The sequence below is a fragment of the Trichechus manatus genome, unplaced genomic scaffold, assembly GCF_000243295.1.
Source record: "Trichechus manatus latirostris isolate Lorelei unplaced genomic scaffold, TriManLat1.0 scaffold00057, whole genome shotgun sequence".
In the NCBI taxonomy this organism is placed as follows: domain Eukaryota; kingdom Metazoa; phylum Chordata; class Mammalia; order Sirenia; family Trichechidae; genus Trichechus; species Trichechus manatus.
Window position 1 is genome coordinate 7854946 of NW_004443993.1, and position 17719 is coordinate 7872664.

General features: G+C 39.0%; 1 protein-coding gene across 2 annotated transcripts in view; it reads left to right on the top strand.

Moving 5' to 3' along the window:
* Positions 1-329: 329 nt before the first annotated feature.
* Positions 330-17719, top strand: part of LOC101346492 (zinc finger protein 260-like) — a 76700-nt gene continuing 59310 nt past the window's right edge. The window contains exon 1 of one of the 2 annotated variants that reach the window (XM_023733253.1): positions 330-891. In XM_023733253.1, the coding sequence (XP_023589021.1) occupies positions 889-891 (3 nt within the window). In that variant the 5' untranslated portion in view covers positions 330-888. Of the gene's footprint in view, positions 892-12847; positions 13643-17719 lie in introns of those variants that run through there. The other variant, XM_023733254.1, reaches the window with a different exon arrangement.

Consider the following 17719-nt stretch of genomic DNA (forward strand, 5'->3'; position numbering starts at 1 on the left):
TCCTCCTAGATTTCTTGAAAGGTTGGGAACTGGTGGTGTCGTGGTCTGAGAGCAAAGGGGAAAAAAAATGGGAGTTATAAAGAAAAGAAATGTTAATTGCAAAATCAACAGGAAAAATACTGATCCCATATTACAGTCGTGTGTGTGAAATGAAAGTTAAAAAGCAAAACTCAGTAGAAATTTGTTTGTACGTTATTAAAAATCAATGAAGCATGATGAGTGCATTGAGCAAACTTGAAAAATATGTTCTCCCTGAAAATGCACCCATGTCGATACCAAATAACAGCATGTGTGTTGATTTACAAGGGGCACAGTTATGTAGGTGAATACACAAACTCATCCTTGGACCCCTGACTCCCTGAAGGAAATCAGGTTCCAGTTTTCCAGCCTTGCCCTGGATGCTTCTCATGCTCTGGAATGAGTGAATTCCTCCATCTGTGATCTTGTTGCCGAAAGGGAGAGGCCTGTGTATCTGTGTGAAGAATGTAGGTGTGTGCTCTGGAAGGCTGGAGCCTGATCTGCCTTAAATGCAGATGCCCTTAGGATGGAGCATGGCCTTGAGCCTGGGAGGAAGCTCTGCCCAGGGAAAGAGCTGAAGGCCAAGGACCTGTCACTCCCTCCTTGCTCAACACTGTCTCCTCCCCATCTTCTTCCATTTCAGGTCCCAGGTGTGGTACAGGGAGAACTAGTCCAGTCTAGGTGGCTGGGGACCTAGGGTGACCATCTGGCCCATCCTAGGTATCACAAGTATTAAGTTTTCACTGCTTTGACTGACGTGTGGACCAAACATTATTCATCTGCCTCCAGACGGCCCAGTGGCTCTTCTGAAGTGGCTTCTTGGACTCCGAGAGGACATTCACTTAAAATTCCAGAAGCTGGAGCAAGGCCATGGTGAGTACCACAGAGAACGGGGTAATTCTTAATATAAGGGGGTGAGGCTAAAAGTGATTTGGTGGGGGATCAGTTGTGTGCTCCACGCTCTGTGTTTCTGTGAGGTAAAAGGTGGCAGAGGAGGCCAAGGGACTCAATCCTAAGTGGCGTCCTAAGGTTCTGCTCCACTGTCACTGGGCTCTTCCTCTACACATACATGGTGTTTGAAGCCTTGGATGCCTGGGGTTACCTTTCATATGTGACTCTCAGAGGTGGGACCGTGGACCCTTAACATCCTCACCCTGGGCCTCGGTGCTCTGTGTTGAATGACAGAATGTCTTGAAGACAGAGCAGCTGTGGTTGGGGAGGCTGAGCCCCAGGTCCTCCAGAGCCATCCTGTCCCATCACTGCACACAGTGTTCATGGCTTCACCCAGGCACTGTAGCCTTTTCTATGGATTTCTAACACTGCAGATCCATCTCTCACACGGTGTGATGGGATAAAGAACAGGAGAGAGAGAGTTATTAAGGAAGAACCTGACTCTTTATGGGTCCTGCATGGGGCTTGGCATGCTCATGACCTCAGCACAGGAATGAGGCAGGTGAGTGAGTCCAGCTGGTTCATGTCTGGAGTCTCCAAAACCATCATTTTTTCCAGTGGGGAATGGTTTTGCTTAAGTCTTTCAGGTGTGTGAGAAACATGATACCTATTCTAGGTCCATGTCCTCCCAGGCTGTCTGTGCTTAGAGCTGGTGTGACATTTCTAAAATTTTTGACTGCTCCCTACAGTCTTGGATTAAAATCTAAAATTAAAGTGTTCTTTTTTGCTAAAGCAGATCAGGATATGAGATGGTGATTCGTCCTGTCTGGCCAGCAGTTGGGGCAGCACCACAGGTGTAACCCGGAGTCACAGGGGAAGACCCACCGCCAAGAACTGCTCCATAGGGTTTCCAAGTCTGTATATGTTTACAGAAGCAGACTGCCGCACCTTTCCCCGGAGAAGCGGCTGGTGGGTTCAAACTGCTGTCCTTCTGGTTAACAGCTGATTGATTAACAGCTGTGCCACCAGGACTCCTTAATGTGATGCCAGTTGTGGGTTTTTCGTGAATGCTTATTATGTTAAGGAATTTCCCTTTGGTTCTTAGTTGAGCGTTTTTATCAACAAAGGATGTTGGAGTTTGTGAAGTACTTCCTCTTCATCAATTGAAATGATCATGTATTTTTTTTCTTTCATGTTATTGATGTGGTATATTTCATTTTCTAATGTTTGACTAGCCTTGCACTCTGGGATACACTCCACTTGATCATGGTGCATAACTCTTTTAATACGCTGTTGGGTTTGGTTTTCTAGTATTGAATATTTTTGCAGCTATATTCATGGGGGAGATTGGTCTTTATTTTTCTGTCATGGCTGTATATCTGGCTTTTGTATCAGAATAATGCTCACCTCACAGAATGAGTTAGGCAATGTTCCCCCTTCTGTTTTTGAAGGAGTTTGAGAAGGCTTGATGTAAATTCTTCTTTAAATGTTTGGTAGAATTTAGCATTGAAGTCATCAGGTCCTGGTCTTTTCATTGTTAGGATGTTGATTACTGATTCAGTCTTTTTACTTGTTCTTCTAAATTTTTCTGTTTCCTCTTGAGTCAGTTTAGGTAATTTGGGTGTTTTCTAGGAATTTAACATTTCATCTAGATTATCTAATATGTTTGCATACAATTGTTCATTGTTTTCTGTTGTAATCTTTTTCATTTCTGTATGATCCATAGCAGTGTCTCCACATCCATTTCTGATTTTAGTTATTTGCCTCTTTTCTCTTTGGTCAGTCTGTCTAAAGGTTTGCCACTTCTTTTTAATCTTTAAAAAAAACCAAGTTCTTGTTTTGTTGATTCTGTCATTGTTTTTATTCTGTATTTCATCTCTCTACACTGTAGTCTTTATTATTTCTGTCCTTCTGGTATCTTTGGGCTTATTTTACTCCTCTTTTTGTATTTCTTCAAGGTGTAGTGTTAGGTTATTGATTTGAGAAATCCCTTTAATCTAGGCATTTAGTGCTTTACGTTTCCCTCTGAGCACTGTCTTCCCTCCATCCCATAAGTTTTGCTTTTGTTTTATTCGTCTGTAAGTAGTTTCTGCTTTCTGTTGTGATTTCTTTTTATCACTTACTGATTATTTAATAGTGTTTTGTTTAATTTCCGCAGGTTTTGAAATTTTTTCTTTTTCTTTGTTATTGCTTTTTAGTTTCATTGCATTATGGTTAGAGAAGATATAGTTCATGATTTCAGTCTTCTCCAATGTATCACAACTTGTTTTTTGATCTAACGTGGTCTAGCTTGGAGAATGATCCATGTGCACTAGAGATGAATGTATATGCTGCTGTTGTTGGATGGAGTGTTCTATATGTCTGTGAAGTCTAGTTGTTCTATGCTGTTCCTCAAATTCTCTTGTTTTCTTATTGATTTTCTTTCTAGGTATTCTTTCCATTATTGAAAGTGGTATATTGAAGTCTCCAACTCTGAATGCAGGACTCTTTATTTCTCCATTCAATTCTGCCATTGTTTGTTTTGTTTCCCTTCTCATTTCCTTTTGCATTTGTTTTTTAGATTTTTTTTTTTGTGATTACTTTGGGGATTACATTTAAGACCCTGACTTTAGAACAACTGAAATTAAATTATTACCGTCTTAACTGTGATAGTGTACACAAAGTGTGGTTGTACATAGTTCCATCTCCATGTTTCTAGCTTCATTCTCACAGAGTACATCCTTATCCATTTTGTCCCAAATAACATAAATTTACAAATAATTTTTGTGCATTTGTTATTATAATCACGTATGACATAGAAGAACCCTGGTGGTGCAGTGGTTGAGCGCCCAGCTGCAAACTGAAAGGTCGGTGGTTCGAACCCACTAGCTGCTTCACATGAGAAAGATGTAGCAGTCTGCCCTATGGGGCAGTTCTGCTCTGTCCTACAGTGTCACTAGCAGTGGGAATCGACTCAACAGCAGTGGCTTTTAACATAAAAAGTAGAGGTACAAACCCAAAATACAATAAAACTAGCTGTTATATTTTCACATATACGTGCGTTTACTGAAGATATTTATTTGTTTATACAGCTTCACAGTACTGTCTAGTTTTTTTCTCTTCTCCCTCCCCACCCCATTTCAGCTGGAAGGACTCCCTTTAGCAATTCTTATAAAGAAAGTCTATTCTAGTGGGAATCGACTACCTAAGCTTTTATCTGGGTATGTTTTAATTTCAACCTAATTTGTAGAGGACAGGTTTGGCAGATAAAAGAATTCTTGATAGACAGGGTTATCTTTTTATTTCAGCGCTTGAAATATGTCATCGCACTACCTTCTGATCTCCGTGATGCCTGTTAATTTTTTCTTTAATTTTATTGTGTTTTAGGTGGAAGTTTACAGTTCAGATTAGTTTCTCATTCAAAAATTTATGCACAAATTATTTTGTGACATTGGTTGCAATCCATGCAATGTGTCAGCACTGTCCCCCTTTCCGTTTCCACTCTGCGTTCTCTGTGACCATTCTTCAGTTTTCCTGTCCCTGGCTGCCTTCTCGTCTTTGTTTTGGGCAGGTGTTGCCCATTTGGTTTCATATACCTGTTCCTCACCTTTGTTATTGTTTGTTTTATAGGCCTGTCTAATTTTTGGCTGAAAGGGGGACTCGGGGAGTGGCTTCACTTCTGAGTTAGCAGGGTGTCCAGGGGCCATTGTCTTGGGCATTCCTTCAGTCTATATGAGACCAGTAAGTCTGGTCTTTTTTTGTGAATTTGAATTTTGTTCTACATTTTTTTGCCGCTGTCTCTGGGACACTCCATTGTGATCCCTGCTAGAGCGGTCAGTGGTGACAGCCAACCACCATCTAGTTCTCCTGGGCTCAGGCTGGTGGAGGCTGTGATTCATGTGGTCCACTGGTCTTTGGACTAGTATTTTCCTTGTGTCTTTGGTTTTCTTGATTCTTCTTTGCTCCAGATATGATGAGACCAATGGAAGTATTTTAGATGGGCGCTTGCAAGCTTTTAAGAGCACAGATGCTACTCACCAAGGTAGGATGTGGAACATTTTCTTCAAGAACTATGTTATGCTAAATGATCTAGATGTCCCTTAAGACCATGGGATATCTGTTAATTTTACTGAGGACCCCTCTTGTGTCACTTCTTTTGCTTTTTTCAAGATTTTCTTTGGTTTGGCTTTCGACAGCTTAATTGTAATTTCTCTCAGTGTGGATCTCTATGAGTTTATCCGTCTGGGAGTTCATTGAGCTTTTGGATATGCAGATTTTTGTCTTTCATATAATTTGGGACAATTTCAACCATTATTTCTACAAATATTCTTTTTGCCGTTTTCTCTTTTCAGTACATTTGTATTGTAATGCGTGTGTTGATCTACTTGATGGTGTTCCACAAATCCATTTGCCTTTACTCACCTACCTTCATACTTTTTTTTTCTGTTCATCAGACAGTAATTTCAATTCTCGTATATCCAAGTTCAAATTTATGCACTGACCACTAATGCCAAAGATGAGGAATTTGAAGATTTTTACCAACTTCTGCAGCCTGAAGTTGATCAAACATGGAATTAAGATGCATTGGTAATTACTGGTGATTGAAATACTAAAGTTGGAAACGAAGAAGGATCAGTATTTGGAAAACATGGCCTTGGTGATAGAAACGATGCTAGAGATCACCTGATAGAATTTTACAAGAGCAGTGACTTAATCATTGCAGATACCTTTTTCAGCAACATAAAAGGTAACTATATACATGGACCTCACCAGATGGAAAACACAAGAATCAAATCAACTACACGTGTGGAAAGAGACAATGGAAAAGGTCAGTATCATCAGTCAGAATAAGGTCAGGGGCCTACTGCAGAACAGACCATCAATTGCTCATATGCAAGTTGAAGTTGAATCTGAAGAAAATTAAAACAAGCCCACGAGAGACAAAATACCACTTTTAGTATATCTCACGTGAATTTAGAGATCATCTCAAGGACAGATTTGATGCATTGAACACTAGTGACCGAACACCAGACAAGTTGTGGGATGACATCAAGGACATCATACATGAAAGCAAAACTCGTTGCTATCGAGTCAATTCCGACTCATAGTGACCCTGTAGGACAGAGTGGAACTGCCTCATAGGGTTTCCACACAGCGGCTAGTGGACTCTAACTGCCGGCATTTTGGTTACCACCTGAGCTCTTAACCATTACGGGACCAGGGCTCCCAAGAAAGCAGAAGGTCATTTGAAAGATGGGAAAGAAAGAAAAGATCAAAATGGATACCAAAGAGACTCTTGATACTTACTGTTGAAGGAAGAGTAGGTAAAGGGAATGGAGAAAATGATGAAGTAAAAGAGCTGAACAGAATATTTTGAAAGGACAACTTGAGAAAACAAAGTATTATAATGAAATATGCAAAGAGCTGGAATTAGAAAACCAAAAGGGAAGAACATACTCAGCATTTCTCAAGCTGAAAGAACTAAAGTAAAAATTCAAGCTTCAAGTTGCAATTTTGAAGGATTTTATGGGCAAAATATTGAACGATGCAGGAAGCATCAAAAGACGATAAGGAATACACAGTCATTGTACCGAAGAGAATTGGTGTCGACATTCAGCCATTTTCGGAGGTAGCATATGTTCAAGAACTGATGGTATTGTGAAGGAAGAAGTCCAAGCTGCACTGAAGGCATTAGTGAAAAACAAGGCTTCCGGGATTAACGGAATACCAGTTGAGATGTTTCAACAAACAGATGCAGTGCTGGAGGTGCTCACTCATCCAAGCACTTTGGAAGACAGCTACCTGGCCAACCGAATGGAAGGGAGCCATATTTGTGCCCATTCCAAAGAAAGGTGATCCAACAGAATGTGAAATTATCGTACAATATCATTAATATCACAGGCAAGTAAAATTTTGCTGAAAATTATTCAAAAAATGGGTGCAGCAGTAAATTGACAGGGAAGTGCCAGAAATTCATGCTAGATTCAGAAGAGGACGTGGAACGAGGGGTATCACTGCTGATGTCAGATGGATCTTGGCTGAAAGCAGAGAATATCAGAAAGATGTTTACCTGTGTTTTATTGGCTATGCAGAGGCATTTGACTGTGTGGATCATAACAAATTATGGATAATGTTGCAAAGAATGGAAATTCCAGATCACTTAATTGTGCTCTTTAAGAACCTGTACATAGACCAAGAAGCAGTCATTCAGACAGAACAAGGGGATACTGTGTGATTTAAAGTCAGGAAAGGTGTGCGTGAGAATTGTATCCTTTCACCATACTTGTTCAGTCTGGATACTGAGCACGTAATCCAAAAAGCTGGACTGTATGAAGAAGAACTTGGCATCAGAATTGGAGGAAGACTCGTTAAGGTGACACAACCTTGTTTGCTGAAACCCCTTACTGATGAAGATCAAAGACTACAGCCTTCAGTATGGATTACACCTCAACATAAAGACAACAAAAATCGTCACAACTGGACCAATGAGCAACATCACAATAAACTGAGAAAAGATTGAAGTTGTCAGGGATTTCCTTTTACTTGGATCCACAATCAGCGCCCATGGATGCAGCAGTCAAGAAATCAAACAACATATTGCATTGGGAAGTCTGCAGAAGACCTCTTTAGAGTGTTAAAAAGCAAAGATACCACTTTGAGGACTAATGTGCTCCTAACCCAAAACATGGTGTTTTAAGTCACCTCATATGCGTGTGAAAGTTGGGCAATGAATAAGGAAGACTGAAGAATTAATGCTTTTCAATTATGGTATTCACAAAGAATATTGAATATACCTTGTACTGCCAAAAGAATGAACCAGTCTATCTTGGAAGAAGTACAGCCAGGATGCTTCTTGGAAGCAAGGATGGTAAGACTTTGTCTTGCATACTTTGGACATGTTATCAGGAGGGACCAGCTCCTGGAGAAGGACATCATGCTCAGTAAGGTAGAGAATCACGAAAAAGACGAGGATCCTCAACAAGATGGACTGACACAGTGGCTGCAACAGTGTGGTCAGATATAGCAACAATTGTGAGGATGGTGCAGGACTGGGCAGTGTTTTGTTCTCTTGTACTCACTGTGTGTTGGAACTGACTCAAGGGCACCTAACCGCAACAACCTATTCAAGTTCACTGATTCTTCTGCCCACTGAGATATGCTATTCAGCTGCTAATTTAGCTATTGTACTTTTCAGTTCCAAAATTTGTTTGGTTTATTTATAATCTATATCTTTTTATGGATATTCTCATTTTCTTGTTAGTTGCTGACCCCATGTGTGTGGTTCAACTGCTCCATAGGGTTGTCAAGGCTGTGCCCTTTTGGAAGCAATATGCCAGGCCTGTCTTCTGAGTGCCTCTGAATGAGTTCAAACCACCAACCTTTTAGGTAGTAGTTGAGCACTTCATCTTTGGAGCCACTCAGGTACTCTGATTTTGTTAATTCAGGCAGTCCCCAGGTTACAAACAAGATTCATTCCTAAGTCTTTTACGTTGAATTTGTAGTAAGTTGGAACAGATACATACGGTTCTTACTTAGCATCAATTAGATGTTTATCTTAGTATGTATTTTACTTCTCTATCCATAAAAGCACTTAAGAAACATTTACAAATACATTAATACGTCTTAAACATAATAATGCAGTACATGATAATGATAATAATACAGTAATAAGTAATGTACTGAAGAGAAAAAGAGACTGTGTGTAGGTATACAGATTGCTTTATTATTTTAATCGTGATCATTTTCTTTTACTTTGATGCATCACCAGCACTAACATCGAATTTACACATTGCAACGTGGTTACAAGAGTAAATAAGAGAAAAATTTAAGCCAAATACAAAGTTACACACAACACAGTGTTAAAAGCAACATGATCCAACTTAAAATGGCAGGCGACATTCTCCTTCTGAAGCCCTCAGTCACAAAGTAGAGCGGGTGTTTGTTATTATGAACCATTGTATTTAACTCAAATTTTTAATGTAATAGGCTTTATGGGCCCTTCTTAAGTACGAGCTGTCCGTAAGTCAGACATTTGTCAGCCGGGGACTTACTGTACATCTTTTTCCTTTAGTTCTTTGTCCGTGTTTTCCTTTAGCTGTTTCTCTGTAGCCCACTCTAGGGCTGCGGCCTCCCACCACTGTAAGATGGCCACCTAACCAGGGAGCAGTTGAGGCATGGGCAAGTAGAAAATTCTACAAAGCTTTCCTACCATTTAAAGTCACCTTTATCTTGACTCTGCGTTTGCTTAGTGTAAACGTTTGGTTCCAAAGGTCTTACAGAGTTGAACATTTTCTGCTTGTGTATGTGTGTGTGTTTCCTGGTGGACAGAGCTGACCCATGTCCCGTTTCTCTCCATCTCTTTCAATATTTGTGTCATCTTAAATGTAATGTGGACTTCTTGTAGACCAAATACTTTGTGTTTTAATTGCTTTATTTAGATAGGTGATTTTTGATATAGTTTTATTAATATCTACCTTATTACTGTTTTCTATTTTTTGCTGTTTCTTTTTTGTCTTACACACTTTTCTCCCTTCTCCTGTTTTAATAGAGCATTCTATGTGATTCTGTTTTCTCTCCGCACTTAGCATATAGATTACAGACTGTAATATGTATATGTAACATGTATATGCTAAGTTATATGTACTTCTGGCAATGCTGTAAAAGGAAATGGTGAACATATGATTGGATATTGGAGGGAAGGTAGTCCGTTTTATGCAGTGCCAAAGAACTTGGGTGAATTATGTTCCAATGTTTGGTGGAAGGTAAAACTCGTGTCTGTGCTTTCTGTCTCTGCCCTACAGTGCTTGCCGTGTATTTATCCAGAACTGTTTACTTTTTTTCCATTGGTCTCTTTGTTTATTCCTATGCTAATACTATACTGTCCAGTATATTATAGCTTAACTTATAAAACAGATATATAAAAACCAAAGATAAACGAAACCCGTTGCCACTGAGCCAATTCCAACTCATAGCGACCCTATAGGACAGAGTAGAACTGCCTCATAGGGTTTCCAAGGAGTGGCTGGTAGGTTTGAACTGCCAACCTTTTGGTTAACAGCTGAGCTGTTAACCACTGCGCCACCAAGGCTCCGAAGTAAATATATAAACATATAAAAATATGTATCATATGTTTTGACAAGCTCTCTTGTCTTATTCCTTAGGACATCTTGGCTGTGGACATTTCCACTTCCATATACATTTTTGAAGTTTTGTGTGTGATTGTGTGAAATTATACAGTGAAACCTGTGAGAGTTGGAACTCGATGGGACTGCTTTGTTTTTCCCAGTCTTGCAAGTTTCCACCTGTGACAAGGTTCAGTCACCACTTTTCTGTCTTGTTTTAGTGGAAAATATTTCTTTCCTTTTCTGACAAGTTTCCACCCTTACACGGGTTTTGGGTTTCTTACATTTTACTGTATAAAAAATAAAATTGGTTAGAATGTTATGGAAATATATTGGAAATAATGATCTATTAATATTTGTGGAGAAGAGTTTTCTAAGAGCATGCTCTTTTATTTCAGTTCATTTGGATGTCACTTAATGTTTCATGATTTTTCCATTGTTGTGTGCCATAGAGTCATTCTGACTCATAGGGACCCTGTATGACATAGTAGAACTGCCTCAGAGGGTTTCCTAGGCTGTGATCTTTACGGGAGCTGATCACCACGTCATTTCTCCCACAGAGCCGCTGGTGTTTCAAACCACTGGCCTCAGAAGCCGAGTGGTAACCATTGCACCATTATTAATTACACTCCTTTTTGCTATCTTTTATTTTTGCTATAGTATATGTTATCTTTTTGAAATTAATTTCTCAACTCATTGATGCTGGTGTCTGTAAATGAAATATGTAAAATAATCTTACTTTGATATTTCTTTTGTTATCCAAATACTTGCTTAAATCTCTCAGTCCTATAATCATCAGTGCCATCTTTTGGAGGCTCTACATATACAATTGTTTAACCTGTAAAATGGATTGTGGTGGGGTTCCCCCGCCCCCCGACCTTTAACATTTTATTGGTTCACCTTTTTTCTTTTTTGGTATGTACCAACAACAATCTCTAGCATAATGTTGAATAGGAATGAAATAATAAGTTTCCTTGTTTTTTACTTGGTTTTACTGGGAAAGTGTTGAAGTTTTCAGTATGTATGTTCTTTGATGCGCATGTTTTGTGTATGCTCATTTTCAGATTGTGAATGTTCCTATACATTTCTAAATTTAATGTTTTTGACATACGTGCAGAAAAATTTATAATAAACTTAAACAGTTGAGTGAAACATAAAATGAACATCCATGTAATGCAGATACCCTTACTCCTGACTCCCCCTCCATGAGTTGATTTTCAGTCACAGTCTTCTCTGCCCTCTTGATATAATCAGTATCTTAACATTTATGATCATTATTTCTTTGTGTTTTTTTATACGTTTATCAATTACATCAGCATACCTAAATCCATATATTTTGCTTTCGGTGGTCTATGTTGTAAACAAATAGAATCATATGTACTTCTTATGTTAATTTTTTTAGGTTAAATGTACATCAGAAAGACTCGTAATGGACTGTTTAATTGCTCAGTACTGTTTTCTTGCAAGAATATACTATAATAATTTAACAGTTCTCTGAAGATACTTGGGAAGCTCTCATTTTGGGGCTATTATAAACAATATTTTTATGGTTTTAGCTGTCATATGTAGGTCATTGATCCAGTTTGAATAAGTTTTTGTATATGATGTGAGACGGATCTAGCTTCATTCTTCTGCATGTGGAAATTAAGTTGCTCCAGCACCATCCATTGAAGAGACTTTCCTTTCCCCATATGAACAACTCTTTCAAAGACTTTCTTTTTTATATGTCTTTTCCTTTTGGACTTCTTACCTTCATTTTGGTCTCAACAGGCTCCAAGGAACCTCTGCATCATCCATAAGATGTGCTCCCCGTGCAGCCTTCTACATCCTTCCAGTTTTCGTGGGCAGATATTTTGGATTCATCCTTGCCACCTCTTTCTCACATCCGCAGCCATCAGTTCATCAGGAAAATCTGTTGCCTCTACCTTAAAAGTCTAGGCATCCCTTGCACACACACATTTCTACTGCCACCACCCCAGTCTCAACTGTCACCATTTCTTATCTGATTATGGCCATAACGTTCTAATATATCTCCTAGGTTTTATGTTTGTCCCCTACACACTGGTTCTTTAAGAGCTGTGACATCAGTTTTCTCTTCTGCTTCAAAGTATAAGATTGCTGTGCATTTCATATAGATTAGAAACCAGCATCTTTTCAGTGGCCAACAAGTTCCCCAGAATATGATATGGCCACTAACTCCAATCACCTTTCCAAATCCCTCTGCTGTTACTCTCCCACCTATCACTGCTCCAGTCACACTGGCCTTTTGCTCTCCCTGAAACATGGCAAGACACACTCCCACCTTCTGGCTTGTGCTCTGGCTGTTTCCTCTTCCTGGAACAGTCTCTTCTCGGATATCCCATGGGTAATTCCTTTCACATCCCTCAAGTCTTAGCTCAGATCTTTGTTTTCAATGAAGCGCACTGTGAATAGTCTAATTAATACTGCTACTTATGCTTTTAGCACCGTCAGTACTCTAGATCCTGCTCTACTTTTTATTTTTTCCATTGCGCTCATCACCTTTACATAAGATATTTAATGGTGGATTGCTGATTTCTGACTAACCATTTAGAGATCTCTGAGTTTTTCATTGATATATCCCAATTATAATACATAGAAGAATGACTTACGTATTTTAGTTTGATTTTCTGTTCATCCATTTTTGTTTTTTTAATATATTTTTGAGCATTTTTAGGTTTCAGAAGAATTGATTGTAGAGTTCCCGAATGTCCCTACTTCCTCTTTCTTCCCCCTTTAGTTTTCCATAGCATCTTGCATTAGTGTCCTACATTTTTTTTATGTTTGATGAATATTGATACATTCTTATCAATTAAAGTTCCTAATTTTCATTAGGGGACACTCTTTGGCTTTACACTTTTATGGGTTTTGACAAATGGCGTAATTCATGTATCCACCGTTATCATATCATGCAGAATAATTTCTCTGCCCTAAAATGCCTTTTGCTCCACCTATTCATCCCTATCCCCCATCCCTGAAGCCTTGCCACCTTTTTACTATCTCCATAGTTTTGCCTTTTCCAGAATGTTTTATAGTTGAAATCATATAGTATGTAGCCTTTTCAAATTGTTTTCTTTTACTGAGCAATATTCATTTAAGTTTCCACCATGTTTTTTTGTGATTTGATAGCTCATTTTTTCTTATCGGTCAGTAATATTCCAGTGTATGGATGCTCTCTGGTTCACTGGTATAGAATTCTTACCTTCCATGCAGGAGACAGATATTCGATACTAGCTAATCCACTTCAAGCACAGCCACCATTGGAGGCTTGTGAGTTGCTGTGATTCTGAACAAGCTTCAGCAGAGCTTCCACACTCGGACAGGCTAGGAAGAAAGGCCTGATGATCTACTTCTGAAAACTCATCCAGTGGAAACCCTGTGACTCACGAGTCCGATCCCATGGGGTGGCCGTCAATCAGTGGCTGACTCGACAGCAGCTGACAGCAACAGCAAGATCGATGCACCCCAGTTTGCATATCCATTCACCTATTGAAGGACATCTTGGTTGCCTCCAATTTCTGGCAATTATGAAAAAAGCTCTAGATTTTTGTGTGGAAGTACACTTTCAGCTCATTTTGGGTAAATACCAAGGAGTGCAATTGCTGGATCATATGGTAAGAGATTGTTCAGTTTTGTAAGCACTGCCAAACTGTTTTCCAAACTGGTGGTATCCCACCAGCGGTGACTGAGAGTTACTTTTGTTCCACATTCTCAACAGCATTTGGTTTTGTTAGTGGTTTAGATTTCAGCCATTCTGATACATAGGATGATGGAGCCCTGGTGGCCGAGTGGTTAAAAGCTTGGTTGCTAACCAGAAGATTGGCATTTCAAATCTACTAGCCACTCGTTGGAAACCCTATGGTGCGGTTCTGCTCTGTCCTGTAGGGTCCCTGTGAGTTGGAATTGACTCGATGGCAACGGGTTTGTCTTACTGGTGTTTTAATTTGTAATTCCCTGAAGACACATGATGTTGAGCTTCTTTTCATGTGCTTGTCATTTGTGTATCTTCTTCAGTGAGTGTCTGATTTTCCCATTTTGTAATTGGGTTTTCGTTTTCTTGTTTTAGGAAAAAGTTCTTTATATATTTTGAATAGCAGTCCTTTATCAGATAATGTGTTTTGGAAAGATTTTCTCCCACTTAGTGGCTTGTCTTTTCACCCTCTTAACGGTATTTTTTGCAGAGCAAAAGTTTTTAATTTTAATGAAGTCTAATTTATCCTTTTTTTTTTTCCTGTCAGGGATCATGCTTTTAGTGTCATACCTAAAAAGTCACTGTCAAATACAGGATCAGCTAGATTTTCTCCTATGCCGTCTTCTTGGAGTTTTATAGTTTTGCATTGACGTTTAGGTTTTTGATCCATTTTGAGTTAATGTTTGTGAAAGCTGTCTGTACCTAGAATCCTTTCAATGTATATGTAGATATACTATTTCTCGTATTATTTATTGAAAAGGCTATTCTTCCATCATTGAATTGTCCTTGGTCTTTTCTCAAAGATCAAATGATTCTATTTGTGTCTATTTCTGGGCTTTCTCTTCTGTTGCATTGATTTGTCTATTCTTTCACCACTACCACACTGTCTTGATTGCTGTAGCTTTAGGGTAAATCATGAAGTGGTATAGTGTCAGTCTTCCAGCTTTTTTGTTTTTAATATGTTGCCTGTTCTGACCCTTTGCTGTTTTCATATAAATATCACAAAATTTGTCACTATCCTGGAAATAACTCTCTGGGCTTTTCCTTGGGATGGCATTGAATCTATAGATCAATTTGGGAAGAGCTGCATCTTACCTATGTTGATTTTTCCTACTCATGAACATGGAATATATCTGTTTATTTAGATATTCTTTGATTTCTTTTATCATAGTTTTGTTTTCCTTGTATAGATCTTTTTCATATTTTGTTAGATATATACTATTTTATCTTTTATTGTAGTTGATGAAAATCAGTTATGTTTTTAATACGAAATTTTAATTGTTCTTTATTAGTGTATAGGAAAGCAATTGACGTTTGTATATTTTTATCCTGCATAAGCTGGACTATATGAAGAAGAATGTGGCATCAGGATTGGTGGAAGATTCATTAACCTGCGATCTGCAGATGACACAGCCTTGCTTGCTGAAAGCGAAGAGAACTTGAAGCTCTTACTGATGAAGATCAAAGACCACAGCCTTCAGGATGGATTACACCTCAACATAAGGAAACAAAAATCCTCACAACTGGACCAGTAAGCAACATCATGATAAATGGAGAAAAGATTGACGTTGTCAAGGATTTCATTTTACTTGGATCCACAATCAACACCCATGGAAGCAGCAGTCAGGAAATCAAATGACATATTGCATTGGGCAAATCTGCTGCAAAAGACCGCTTTAAAGTGTTAAAAAACAAAGATATCGCTTTTAGAACTAAGGTGCGCCTGACCGAAGCCATGGTGTTTTCAGTTGCCTCATATGCATGTGAAAGCCGGACAATGAATAAGGAAGACTGAAAAAGAATTGATGCCTTTGAATTATGGTGTTGGAGAAGAATATTGAGTATACCATGGACTGCCAGAAGAATGAACAAAACTGTCTTGGAAGAAATACAGCCAGAGTGCTACTTGGAAGCAAGGATGGTGAGACTTTGTCTCACGTACTCTGGACGTGTTATCAGGAGGGACCAGTCCCTGGAGAAGGACATCATGGTTTAAAGTAGAGGGTCAGCAAAGAAAGAGGAAGACCCTGCACGAGATGAATTGACAGTGGCTGCAACAATTGGCTCAAACATAACAATTGTATGGATGGTGCAGGACCAGGCAGTGTTTCATTCTGTTGTACGTAGGGTTGCTATAAGTTGCAACTGACTGGACGGCACCTCACAACAATAACAACATCCTGCATCTTCGGTAGGATTATTAGTTTTAGGAATTCTTTTGTTGAGTCTTTGGGATTGTCTGCAGTCAGTCATTTCATTTGTTAACAAAGACTGAATACCTTTAAACAAATAATTTATTTTAGAAGGATGAGCACAAAGATTGTTCCTATGTGGCAGAGGTTAAAGATGTCCCAGATATCCAGCTTTGCAAGCTACTATACCACTCCCATCATCTCTAGCATCAACTACTCCCTCTTCCCCCAGAACTCTCCCTCCCATCTTTGGATTCGCTAACTCGCTGTAGTGTCTCACAGAACTCACGAACTGTCTCACAGAATTCATGAACTGTATAAAGGAAATGGCTCACGTGGTTGTGGAGGTTGGCAAGTCCCAAATTCTTGAGTCAGGCATAGGATTCTCCCTGGCCCTCAGTCTCTGCCCAAAGGCACTCAGCTTTCTCGCTTCGTGGGCCCAGAAGCGTCCTGTGCCGTCTCCTGCGAGTCTGTCCTTCAGGTCTCTCCTGACTTGGTGGTGGTGGGCTCTTGTCTCTTCTCTGGAATTGGCTCTCTTTTAAGGTAAAACTGACCAATCCCCTAGTGGGCCACGATCATCTTATTTGCACAGCCCCCCACCCCACCCCCAGTCACCTGGGTGGGAGTCACAAGACCATGGCAAGAAAATCTATACTAAGTAATTCATCACACCACAACCTTTTATCAGTCTGAATACCTTTTCTTTGTTTTGTCATTGCATTACTTAGGACATCTACTACAATGTGGAATAAGAGTGGTGAGTGGAGACATCCTTGCCTTGTTCCCAATCTTAGCAGAAAGGATCTAGTTTCTCATCAATAAATATGTGTTAGCTGCAGGTTTTTTGTAGATGTTCTTTATCAAGTTGAGGACCTTTGCTACCTTTTCCTGGTTTGCTGAGAATTATCATTAATGGGTGTTGGATTTTGTTAAATGCTTTTTCTATATAGGTATATTTGTGTGATTTTTCTCTTTAATTTGTTGATAGGATCGATGACATTAATTGATTTTCTAGTGTTGAACCAGCCTTGCATACATGGAATAAATCTTGCATAGTTGTAGTGTATGATTTTTCTTATATACTGTCGGATTTCATTTCTTAATGTTTTTTGAGGTGTTTTACTGCTATGTTCATGACAGCCCTTGGTCTGTAGTTTTATTTTTTCTAATATCTTTGTCTACTTTGTATTTGAGTAATGCTGGCTTCATAAAATTATTTTGGAAGTATTCTTCTATTTTCTGGAAGAGATATCGGAATTGGTATACTTTCTTCATGCTTGGTGGTGGTGGTGGTAGGTGCTGTCAAGTTGGTTCCGACTCATAGTGACAGTATGTACAACAGAGCAAAACACCGCCCAGTCCTGTACCATCCTCGCAATCGTTGCTATGTTTGCACCCATTGTTGAAGCCACTGTGTCAATCCATCTCTTTGGGGGTCTTCCTCATGTTTGGAAGAACTTATCATTGAACCTGTGTCAGCCCAGTGCTTTTTGTTTTGAAAGGTTTTAAGTAACTGATTTAATTATTTAACAGATAATAGGCCTACTTAGATTATCTATTTTTCCTTCTGTATGCTTAGGTAAATTGTGACTTCCGAAGAACTGGTCCATTTTATCTGGTTTATTAAGTTTGTGGGCATGAAGTTATTCATAATAACTCTTTATTCTTTCAATGTCTATAAAATCAATAGTAATGGTCCTTCTTTCATTTCTTATATTAGTCATTTGTGTCCTTTCTGTTTTTTCCTTAGCCTATCTAGAGGTTTGTCAATTTTATTGATTTTTCAAAGGACCGGATTTTTGTTTTGT